The following is a 12700-nucleotide window of genomic DNA, read 5'->3' on the forward strand; positions in this document are numbered from 1 at the left end:
TTAAAGTTGTGAATAAATGCTTTTTATAAAGTTACACTAAAGATAAATACGATAAACATTGTATAGATATTAGATAAACTTCTTAAAAAGTTTTTTTAAACTCTATATACAGTACATATATTTAGGCTTGATCACAGAAGCACACAACTTGGGAAACAGTACAAGGTAAATATTAAAGGCAGTGAACGGCTGCTTGTTACCCCTACTAGATACAAGTTATAGTAAATGCACAAGGACAAAATACAAGAGTAAATGGGATAAGACAACACAATATACAGTAACTTCAAATCAATTCAGGACAGGCATTAATGCAGTCATTAAGAAACTGAATTCACCTGTGAAACATGACCCTGTGTTCTAACACCAAAAGATCATGCAAAAAGACAGTTTCCCCTCAGGGATTAGTACTGTGTACCAAAACAAAAATACAAACTCAAAATTAAAATAAAATGACCAGTAATGCAGTTTACATCATAACCAATATACAAACATTGAAGAAAAAAACAAACTATGAAGGCAACTTTTATTCCTGTAATGTTTCAGTAGCTGAGTTCAGCAGTGGATGAGGGCTTTTATGTCTTATTTTTGTTGTGATGTGAATTACCAGTTAGTGTAGTTATTTGACCACTGGCAAAGTATGGGTATTTCCTGGGTGCAAGTTAAGTATGATCATCAAATATTTTATGAACTTCACTTACCAGTGACCCATTTCACTGAGGAAGCAGAAGAGAAAATTGCAGGGCCCAGATGGCCTTTTTATATGCAGTAACTTGTTTTATTTTTAAATGCTGTACTGCTTGAACTGTCATTCTTGAAAAACCAAACCATTTGAAAACAGCATGTCTAATCCTGACTTTTCATAACTCTTACTATTCTTATCATTGCTTTTTTTGTTCTGGCTCATCACCGCAAGGCAACGTGGACAGAGTTGAAGTAAATATGCTTAGAAAAAAAAACACCGGAGACTTTGCAGATTTTATTAAATATTCAGAAGTTCTAAAGAAAATGCTGAACATCGCAATATTGACTTTTGCATGTTGCTTTTTTTAAATGAAAAAAGTTCTGTGATGATCAAGCCAACACTAACTTGGGCACAGAATTCTTGTTTTTGAAGAATCAATACTTTCATAGTTTTGATTGCTGTTTAGATTCTGGTTGTTGTGATGTATCCAATTTTCATCCTCTGTTATGAGATTTCTCCAAGTCTGTATTCATTAGCTTGAGATATTCTGGAACCCACCACATACAGAGCTTGCTTATGTTTAATCCATACTAATAAAAGGCAAAGCCCTCACTGACTCACTCATCACTAATTCTCCAAGTTCTCGTGTAGGTAGAAGGCTGAAATTTGGCAGGCTCATTCCTTACAGGTTACTTACAAAAGTTAAGTGGGTTTCATTTCGAAATTCTATGCGTAACAGTCATAACTGAATTCTACTTACGTACATTATATACGTCCATAGCCTGCAGCTCGGTCGCCGTGTGAGGCTGCGTTGCGTCCCCCATCCACACGCCTCCCACGTAGTTGGCTGCCTGCCTATATTGTGTCCCCCATCCCCACGCCTCCCACGTAATTGGCTGCCTGCCCATATAAGGCCGTCTGTTGCTCCAGTCTCTTCATTCCCTTCATTGCTTCGCCATGGTATTCATGTCTCCTTGCTGATAACTGTAGCCTTTTTATTTAATCCATGGCTTCTCCGCTGTTTTATTGTTCGTTTATTACGATTATAGTTATTGTGTAGGTATTTTAGACTTAGTTTACTGTTCAGGTACCCATTTCCTTTACCGTTCCAACCGTACCACCATTAACATGTCTATTGAGGTGATCACCATCGATCAAAGAACTGTCACTTACCAAGTGGTTTCCATGCCCGGAGACGCCGCCTGCCTTTTACATTCTCTGTGTTACATATTGCACAGCCATATCAGGCTCACTCTTGATATCCAGAGGAACATTGTGTCTTATGTATTGAATGACTGGGACAGGTTCAAGGTGTGGACTGATGACGGTACAGAAGATAATTATACTACACAGGAGCACTATAAGAGTGAAATGCTTAAGCCCTTCACCTATGGTTCTGCATGTGAGTTGATGCCTGCCGCTGAATTGTTCGGTTGTCACTTTCAAGTGTACCGAAGTGGCCAAATATTTTACACCTTTGGAGAACCGCCAGTGCCTCTTAAACATCTTAGATTCACAGGTGATGATTTGAGTAGTGGACACTTTGATGTTTATGAATGTTTCAACTCTCAAAAGCTGGATGCGAAGTTATCGATGAAACCAGTTGTATGCTTACAACGCTTGACAGATGCCAAATGTCACTTCAACACAAAAAGTGCTGCAAATACTAATGTAATTGAAACAAACCATGAAACTCAAACCGATTATGACAGCAGCAATCCAAGCTGTGAGAAAACAGTAAAAAGGAGGCGTATCAGAAGTCGTGGTACATTTTCTGATGCAGCTAGATGGAAACAGCTTTGTGACACTGCCGCCAAATACTCGCAGAAAAATCCACAAGTTAATAGACACTCTGTCGCTAAATACTCGCAGGCAAATCCACAAGTTCATAGAGATGCTGTTGCTAAATACTCGCAGGCAAATCAACAAGTTAATAGAGACGCTGCCACTAAATACTCGCAGGCAGATCCACAAGTTAATAGACACGCTGCTGCTAAATATTCGCAGGCAAATCCACAAGTTAATACCGGGAATGCCCTAAAACATCTTAGATTCATGAGTACCGATTTGGGTAGTGAATACTTCGATGAATGAAACCTGTTATCTTTACAACGGTTGACAAACACGGAATGTAACTTGAACACAACACGTCCTCCAAATACGAACCTGATTGAAAGAAATAATGATAATCAAATCCTTGATGACAGCAACACTCATAACAGTGACAAAACAATTACATTGACAATCATGTTACGTTATTTTAAAATGTTTCCTTTTCTTTTTCATAACTTCTTTAACACACTACTTCTCCGCTGCGAAGCGCGGGTAATTTGCTAGTTATTAATAAAGAATGAATTCAGCTGAACCACTCCACTGTGACCATTTTTTCTATCATCAATGTCAAAATCTGACCTACATATCATTGGCTCACAGATCCGAGAGATGTTGATGGATAGTCACTTTGATGGCCTTCTGCAGGGTGCCAAACGTGTCACATGGGCCACCTTCAAGAATGTTGTTTCTAACTTTCTGGGCAACTACAAGGCACCAAACTATGTTGAACAGGTTGAAAGTCTGCTCCAAGAATACAAGTCAATGAACTGCAACATGTCACTAAAGATACATTTTCTTCATTCCCACTTGGACTTCTTTCCACTCAACCTCAGCACCATCAGTTATAAACAAGGTGAAAGGTTTCACCAAGATATTGCCAACATGGAGAAACGCTAGCAGGGAAACTGGAGTCCATCTATGCTGGGAGGCAATTGTTGGACACTGATATGCGAAGCATCGGACAGCGACTACAAACGAAAATATGTGACAAAACTTTTCTAGTTTTCCCTTGTGCTGCTTACGTTACAATATTGTAGTGTAGGCCTATTTCACTGGAGACGTTACAATGTTAAATGCGTAATTGCAGTTTTCTTGAAAATCGCACGTGATACAGAAATTACAAATGCATATTTGTAAAAATCTATTGGTTTCACCTAAAATTGTAGAGGAAACTAAATTTTCAATAAAATTACTAATTAATTTAATTATAATTAAATACATTTTCACAAATTTCAGAAATTTAGCTTGTAATATTTAGCTCAATGTGTGAACACTTGAATTTACCATAGATATAATTGAGAGTATTAAAAAAAAAAAAAACATTTAAGAGATGGAAAATAGGTGTTAACGAGTTGATGGAACAAAAAACAAGAATGATTTGATTTATTTTATTGTAAAAAGGAAGATTTTAAGATATGAAAGAAGTCCTCACAAAACTGAGGCATTAGTAAAACTGTAGCCTGACTTTAAAAATTAGAACAGTTTATATTTTTGAATATCTCAGCTGATGTACATCATATGAGATCATAAGGGATAAGTATAATATTTTGAGACATGCATTTTTTATGTCTGATGTAATAAATCGTGGATTTTCACAAAGTATGTATAAATAAATCGATAGTCCCAAACAGAAGTGATTTGTTTTAGCTGAATCGTATGTCTGGACTAAGGGATTGTATCAATAAACACTGGCTCTTTCTTTTTGTATCAGAGTTAGTATTAAAAGAAAATTAACCTAAAAATTCTGGGAAAATCCATTACAGTAATAATGAAACTGAAATCAAGTTTTGTATTACATTAAACATACAGTGCATCCGGAAAGTATTCACACTTTTTCCACATTTTGTTATGTTACAGCCTTATTCCAAAATTGATTCATTCATTTTTTTCCTTAGAATTCTACACACAACACCCCATAATGACAATGTGAAAATTTTACTTGAGGTTTCTGCAAATTTATTAAAAATATAAAAACTGAGGAAGCACATGTACATAAGTATTCACGGCCTTTACCATGAAGCTCAAAATTGAGCTCAGGTGCATCCTGTTTCCCCCGATCATCCTTGAGATGTTTTTGCAGCTTAATTGGAGTCCACCTGTGGTAAATTCAGTTAATTGGACATGATTTGGAAAGGTACACACCTGTCTATATAAGGCCCCACAGTTGACAGTTCATGCAGAGCACAAACCAAGCATGAAGTCAAAGGAATTGTTTGTAGACCTCCGAGACAGGATTGTCTCGAGGCACAAATCTGGGGAAGGTTACAGAAAAATTTCTGCTGCTTTGAAGGTCCTAATGAGCACAGTGGCCTCCATCATCCATAAGTGGAAGAAGTTCGAAACCACCAAGACTTTTCCTAGAGCTGGTCGGCCATCTAAACTGAGCGATCGGGGGAGAAGGGCCTTAGTCAGGGAGGTGAACAAGAACCCGATGGTCACTCTGTCAGAGCTCCAGAGGTCCTCTGTGGAGAGAGGAGAACCTTCCAGAAGCACAACCATCTCTGCAGCAATCCACCAATCAGGCCTGCATGGTAGAGTGGCCAGACGGAAGCCACTCCTTAGTAAAAGGCACATGGCAGCCCACCTGGAGTTTGCCAAAAGGTACCTGAAGGACTCCCAGATCATGAGAAACAAAATTCTCTGGTCTGATGAGACAAAGATTGAACTCTTTGGTGTGACTGCCAGGCGTCACATTTGGAGGAAACCAGGCACCGCTCATCACCAGGCCAATACCATCCCTACAGTGAAGCATGGTGGTGGCAGCATCATGCTGCGGGGATGTTTTTCAGCAGCAGGAACTGGGAGACTAGTCAGGATAAAGGGAAAGATGACTGCAGCAACGTACAGAGACATCCTGGATGAAAACCTGCTCCAGAGCGCTCTTGACCTCAGACTGGGCCGACGGTTCATCTTTCAGCAGGACAACGACCCTAAGCACACAACCAAGATATCAAAGGAGTGGCTTCAGGACAGCTCTGTGAATGTCCTTGAGTGGCCCAGCCAGAGCCAAGACCTGAATCCGATTGAACATCTCTGGAGAGATCTTAAAATGGCTGTGCACCGACGTTTCCCATCCAACCTAATGGACCTTGAGAGGTGCTGCAAAGAGGAATGGGCGAAACTGGCCAAGGATAGGTGTGCCAAGCTTGTGGCATCATATTCAAAAAGACTTGAGGCTGTAATTGCTGCCAAAGGTGCATCGACAAAGTATTGAGCAAAGGCTGTGAATACTTATGTACATTTGATTTCTCAGTTTTTTTATTTTTAATAAATTTGCAAAAACTTCAAGTAAACCTTTTTCACATCATTATGGGGTGTTGTGTAGAATTCTGAGGAAAAAATGAATTTCATCCATTTTGGAATAAAGATAAGAAAATGTGGATAAAGTGATGCGCTGTGAATACTTTCCGGGTGCACTGTATTTGAATAACTATTTCCTTAAATAAACAATTCTTTATAGTCAGTACTTGCACTTTTTACCTTTAGTTTCATAGTGCAAAATGTCTTTTTTCACATAGGCAATTAAAACTCTTGATATTTGGTTAGTACTAGATATTTTACTGATCTAAATATGTATTTCCCTTTTTATTTTTTAGGTAGCAGAGTATATAAGCATTGCACTGCAGACTCTAGTACAGTATGTGTCCCCTGTGTAGATAAAACTTATACTGATCACCCAAATGGCCTACCTGAATGTGAAGTATGCAGAGATTGTGATGAAGGTGAGTCTGTGTGGTGAAACTACACCAGTATTATTGTCAGTGTTTTCATTTCTTCAGATTTTCTGTTCATTTATCATTTTGATAAAGCATACTATCAAGCAAGTACTCAGTATCTGCAGTGACATGTCAATGTAATGCAAACAATTTTCCTAATTTGCAGTAGTTAAAGTTACCAGTAACTTAATTTACATTTAGAGAGAGTTTTAGATTTTACAGTTGTAGACATATTCACATAATTTGAATATAACTATCTGCTACAACTCTGTCCAGAACACCATGAGTTCAGATTTGAATATTAGTGTGCTTGCCTTTTAATAATTAGCCAGCAGTGCTGTGTAGTAACACCAAAATTCATCTCAAGCCACGAGAATATTAAGTCAATTCCCAGAAGACACTTGCTGGAGTATGTACAGTCATGGCCGAAATTATTGGCACCCCTGGAATTTTCCAAGAAAATTTACCATTTCTCCCAGAAAATTGTTGCAATTACAAATATTTTGGTATACATATGTTTATTTCCTTTATGTGCATTGGAACAACACAAAAAAACAGAGAAAAAAAAGCCAAATCTGACATCATGTCACACAGAACTCAAAAACCGGGCTGGACAAAATTATTGGCACCCTCAGCTTAATATTTGGTTGCACGCCCTTTGGAAAAATAACTGAAATCAAGCGCTTCCTATAACCATCAACAAGCTTGTTACACCTCTCAACTGGAATTTACGACCACTCTTCTTTTGCAAACTGCTCGAGGTCTTTCAGATTTGAAGGACATCTTCTCCCAACAGCAATTTTGCGTTCAATCGGATTTAGATCCAGACTCATTGCTGGCCACTTCAGAACTCTCCAGCGCTTTGTCTTCAACCATTTCTGGGTGCTTTTAGAGATATGTTTGGAGTCATTGTCCTGCTGGAACACCCATGACCTCTGAAGCAGACCCAGCTTTCTGACACTGGGCCCTACATTGCACCCCAATATCTTTTGGTAGTCTTCAGATTTCATGATGCCTTGCACACAGTCAAGGCATCCAGTGCCAGAGGCAGCAAAACATCCCCAAAACATCTTAGAACCTCCACCATGTTTGACTGTAGGTATTGTGTTCTTTTCTTCGTAGGCCTCATTCCGTTTTCTGTAAACAGTAGAATGATGAGCTTTACCAAAAAGCTCTACCTTGGTCTCATCTGCCCACAAGATGTTCGCCCAAAAGGATTTTGGCTTCCTCAAGTAAATTTTGGCAAACTCCAGTCTGGCTTTTTTATGTTTCTGTGTCAGCAGTGGGGTCCTCCTGGCTCTCCTGCCATAGTGTTTCATTTCGTTCAGATGTCGACGGATAATTCGAGCTGACACTGTTGCACCCTGAGTCTGCAGAACAGCTTAAATATGTTTTGAAGTTGATTGGGGCTGTTTATCCACCATTCGGGCTATCCTTCGTTGCAGTCTTTTATCAATTTTTCTCATCCGTCCACGTCCAGGGAGATTAGCAACAGTGCCATGTGTAGTGAACTTCTTGATTATGTTGCGCACAGTGGACAAAGGAACATGAAGATCTCTGGAGATGGACTTGTAGCCTTGACATTGTTGATATTTTTCCCCAATTTTTGTTCTCAAGTCCTCAGACAATTCTCTGCTCTTCTTTCTGTTCTCCATGCTAGTGTTGCACACTCAGACACACAACAGAAAGGTTGAGTCCACCTTTCTCCATTTTAACTGGCTTCAGGTTTAATTGCTATATTGCCAGCACCTGTTTCTTGCCACAGGTGAGTTCAAATGAGCACTATATGCTTGAAATAAAACGATTTACCCACAATTTTGAAAAGGTCCAGCCCGGTTTTTGAGTTTTGTGTGAAATTATGTCAGATTTGGCTTTTTTTCTGTTTTTTTTCTGTTGTTCCAATGCACATAAAGGAAATAAACATGTGTATACCAAAATATTTGTAATTGCAACAATTTTCTGGGAGAAATGGTGCATTCTCTGGGTAAATTCTAGGGGTGCCGATAATTTCGACCATGACTCTACCTCTGTATGTGCCATTGTAAGTTGAATAAAAAGTTATCAGATACCATTATCACATGTCAAAATATTGTGACTAATAAAATCCATAAAGATTTTAGGTCCCTTTTATTTTTTTGTTTGTTTTTAATGTCACCTTAATTTGTCTTTTTGTAGTAGTGTGTTAGTGGTAGGATGATTTATGGATGTGAAAAAGGACTGCTGTATGTTTTTTGTTACTTTAATGCAGTGATGTTGAGAGACTTTTGAACATTAATGGCATTGGTGCCTCACATGCTACACACGTAGGTTGTAGTAATCTAGGAACTACTTTCACCATGTCCTTCAGTGTGTAGTAATCTAGGAACTACTTTTACCATGTCCTTCAGTTTGCACTCTTACCACCGACAACTGTAAGCAAACAAAAAAAGATTTATAAGTCAACAACAACAACAAAAAAAAAAAATTTCAGACTTAGATTAATTCATATTTTTCAAGTCAGAGCTATTTTTTCATCATTCTGATATACATTAATTTACCATAGGGAATTTCATTCTTGAAGGATTTGTTTTTTCAAGTCAACAACAACGTCTGTTTCTAAGCACATTTTCATACACAGAATATAGCTGAAAGTACGTTACTAAATGTCATAGAAATAATTACTAGAAAAGAAGAACACATTAAAATTAGGTAATAGTAATAAAAGCATAACATTTAAAAAAATTAATCAATACACACTTAGATAAAATAGACATATAATTAGTAGAAATGTAAAGTCCATATATATAATATTGTTGTTTGTCTCTAAAGATAAGTACAACGTTAGGAACAGATAGCCGGGGAGGACAAAAAGACAAAAAAAAAGAAAAAAACTCCAGGAGTGATATTCTGAAGAAAAAAACAATGATCCTAATCTAAAACACCGCCTAGCCCACTGTGCATTCTTCCTAACATAAATGTACTTAGGTCATTCCTTATTGTTTTTAGGCTTCATCCTAGATGATTCGATGCAGTGGGTCTTTTTGATAGTTGAGGTGTCCACTTTCAATCGAGCATCACAGGTGTATGCAAAGTGCTTAGATCAGGTCTCTGAATGCCACCACAGAAAAAATAGAAAGGAAAGTGGAGAGAAGTAGAGATTAATAATGATTGCAGATCCATGAAGAATATAATTCTATGCATGTGTCATGCATTAGGAGCACAAGTAAAAATGTAGCTTCTTAAAAGCTAAATTAAAAAAGTGGCTTTTTATGGTTTTTTTTAATGATCCACAGTGTTGGCCTGGCATTCCTCTATTGGTAAAGTATTCCAGATTTTTGGCGCATAACAGCAAATGACTGCCTCATCCCCTCTTTTATGCTTAGCTCTTGGAATAATAAGTAGGCCACTATTAGAAGATCTAAAATTGCAACCTGGAATATGGAGGAGCAGGCATTCCTAACATATAGGAAGGAGAAAAATGTAACAATGCTAAGATTCTTGCTGCTACATTCTGTACTAATAGCAACCAGTTGATGTCTTACTTAGACAATTCAGTTAAGAGTGCATTACAGTAATCTAGTCCCCTAAAAAAGGCTTGAATAAATGTCTCAGTACAGGTAGTCCCCAGGTTATGGACATCCGACCTATGAACGGGGCGACAGCTGCGAAGCATGCGCCTCAGTAACTACCGCTCAGTCATCTTCGACCTGGAGATGCTGTAAGCGTTCGCTGGATGGAGACTGGAGTGAGGCGATTTCGCTTCTCGTACAATGTAGTGTCCCTCGGGGTGGCTCCCAGCGGCAAGCGGTTTCACTGCCCGCCCACCATACACAGCTGCCCAGTTCGTTCTCGGTGGGCAGCTGGTAATGCTGCAAGCGGTGACCCAGTTGTGGCTGAACAGAGGCCATTGAGGGTGAACGGGGCGGCGGGGGGTAGCATTGTGATGTGCCTCGGATGGCTGCCTGTTCAATGGGGGCGTTGGTTGGTGATTCACTACACGCCTTTGGCGACACCATGTTCGTTCTCGCTGGGCGGACACTGCAGGCAGCATACTGTAGTGGAGGTGACTGTGAGGTGGGCTGGTAATGAACTGCCCCTCGCCGCCCCCATTCATTCTCAATAGCAAGCCTGCCTGTACTGTTATGTATAATGCAGGAAGTTGTCTCTTGTCAGTACATCAGATGTGTTGACAACATGTGCCTTCCTGCTGTGATAGCGTGTACAGTACTGTGCAGAAGAGCTCATCTTAACCTTTTGTCTTCACCCTTCAAGAACGTCTCTGAAATACAAATCTGATGCAAATGCTGGTGATATAGTAAAGAAGAGAAAAACCATCACCATTGAAAATAAAGTAGAAATAATAAAAAGAGAGGTGAAACTCCATCATGAATTGGCAGAGCACTTGGTTACAGTCGGTCAACAGTAGCATTTATTAAAATAATGTACCTGTTCCGACTTACATACAAAGCAAAACCAAAAATATTGTGTATCAAGAGTCCCTTGGATACGAAAGCTATCAGTATAAATTCTTCTCAATACAAATTATTACATTTTTTAAAATATTGTTTTTGCTTTTTAAAGTTTGCCCTGTTTCACTACTACATGGTTAGAGCCACGGATGACAGCTAGTCTTTTAATATATTACCTTTCAACCTCCATGTATTTGTGTCTAATTCATTTCATTCCCCAGTGCAGTGCATCCTTCCCTTGTGCTTTTGTGTTCGACTGATGTCATTATAACTTTTAAACTATGTACAGTCATGTATTTTACTCAGGCTCTGAGTCTGTCACTTGCCATTAGAATGTCATTGGCAGATGGACATCCAATGTAATATGGTCAATATAAATATATAATAATATAATTCCTTTTGTTTGAAGAAAGCCAGTGTTTTGAAACAGGGCTTATTATCACAGTGATCATGTGATGGTCCCTCAGTGCTGATCCTGACTGTATCCTCCAAGGTTGAGACATTGAGTGAATTTTGAACTTTAGATTTTATTCTATTCTGTGCTGAAAAGCCACATTTACACTGAGCTGCTGAAATAGGCAGAATAAGAATGAGCTGAACAAGATATAGAATATTGTGGTAATCTGTGCAGTAAGGCCCTTTTGTTAGTAAGACAACCCCCACATGTTTCTCACACTGTCCTGTGTGATCTGAGTGCAGAAAAACAGAAAGTGTTCCAACTAGCGAAATAAGCATCACTTCCAGTGGATAAGACAAAAGTGGAAGAAAAAAGTAGCAAAAGACTTCCTAGAGTCTTTTAAAATAGGTTTAGCTCAATGTTAGCTGTCCAACCAGAAACATTCAGCTGTGGAAATTAGCGTGGAGACGGACATTAATTATGAAACTGATATAGAAGACTTTGTACAGTCTTTTAAAATGCAGTCATAACTTACCAATCACGAGGGTTGCGTTCCAGAGCCCCCCGCGATAGGTAAAAATCTGCAAAGTAGTGACCTATATTTATTTTATTATATATGTAGCCCCCGTTGCATAAGGCGAAGTCAGGCACGGGTAAGGCGCGTGCCAAAGAAATCTCTCAGTCCAAAAGTTCGTTTTAAAAATATTTAGTGAAAGTTAAAGGCAAATAATCCATACAAGAATAAAAGGAAAAATAGTTACACACATAGAAATAAGGCAAAAAGAAAAGATGTATCTTCTATAAACTTAGCTTTTCTTGAGAAGCTTTGGTTATTTCTGTACTTAAAGGTTATTTATTTATTCTTCTGTATGTCTTAAACATACGGTTCAACATTCTTTTATTTTACGAGTTACTTCACACTCAAAAGGCCCGTAGGCCGTTGGCACATAGACATGCGGTTAGGCACGGTCACGTGCATAAGCACGAACGCGAGCACAAACAAGAACACGGTTAAAAAATTGTATGCCTCTGTACCTTACACAAGGTGAGGCTAGACACTAACTGGAAAACATTGTTAACTCAAAGCTGTTAAGAAATGACAGGAAAATACCAACTTAATTCTATTCACGGGGGTTATAGGAACCTCCCATATTTTATGCATTATCATCTAGTAAATATTCATACATTCTATAGAACTAGGAAAATGGCTCTTACACATCCGGCCCCTAATTGTTTATGCTAGGGCAGAAATCAATTACTTAACTTTACTTAATAAGAGCCTTCATTACTTTACTAAACTTAAAACAAACCTTAAGAAACTTAATTTAGTTTCTACTATAAAAACACAAATACTAAACTTAAGAAACTTTATAGCTTAAACTCTAATGTATAAACACAAGCTCTAAATTTAAAAGGATTTAAAATTATGGCATGCAAAAAGAGAATGAATCATTTTAATTATTTGATGCTTCTTGGAGCAGGCACAGTTTGTTCACAAGTCTATCCAGTGTGCTGGTCTGGATCTGCACACAAACTCTTCTGACTGCCCCTTTTGCAATTGGCATTGTCCTTACCCAGGAGTTTCAGGTTGTAGCATCTTGTAATTACACCCGCAATGTCCAAT

General features: G+C 38.5%; 1 protein-coding gene across 16 annotated transcripts in view; it reads left to right on the top strand.

Moving 5' to 3' along the window:
* Positions 1–12700, top strand: part of LOC120531014 (tumor necrosis factor receptor superfamily member 14-like) — a 174282-nt gene that overhangs the window by 90594 nt on the left and 70988 nt on the right. For 15 of the 16 annotated variants that reach the window (XM_039755943.1, XM_039755944.1, XM_039755948.1 and 12 more), the window contains one exon: positions 6112–6237. The exons of the other annotated variant lie outside the window; for it this stretch is intronic. In XM_039755943.1, the coding sequence (XP_039611877.1) occupies positions 6112–6237 (126 nt within the window). The remainder of the gene's footprint in view (positions 1–6111; positions 6238–12700) is intronic. 16 annotated transcript variants of the gene reach the window in all.

Source organism: Polypterus senegalus, chromosome 6 (genome assembly GCF_016835505.1).
Source record: "Polypterus senegalus isolate Bchr_013 chromosome 6, ASM1683550v1, whole genome shotgun sequence".
Classification (NCBI taxonomy): domain Eukaryota; kingdom Metazoa; phylum Chordata; class Cladistia; order Polypteriformes; family Polypteridae; genus Polypterus; species Polypterus senegalus.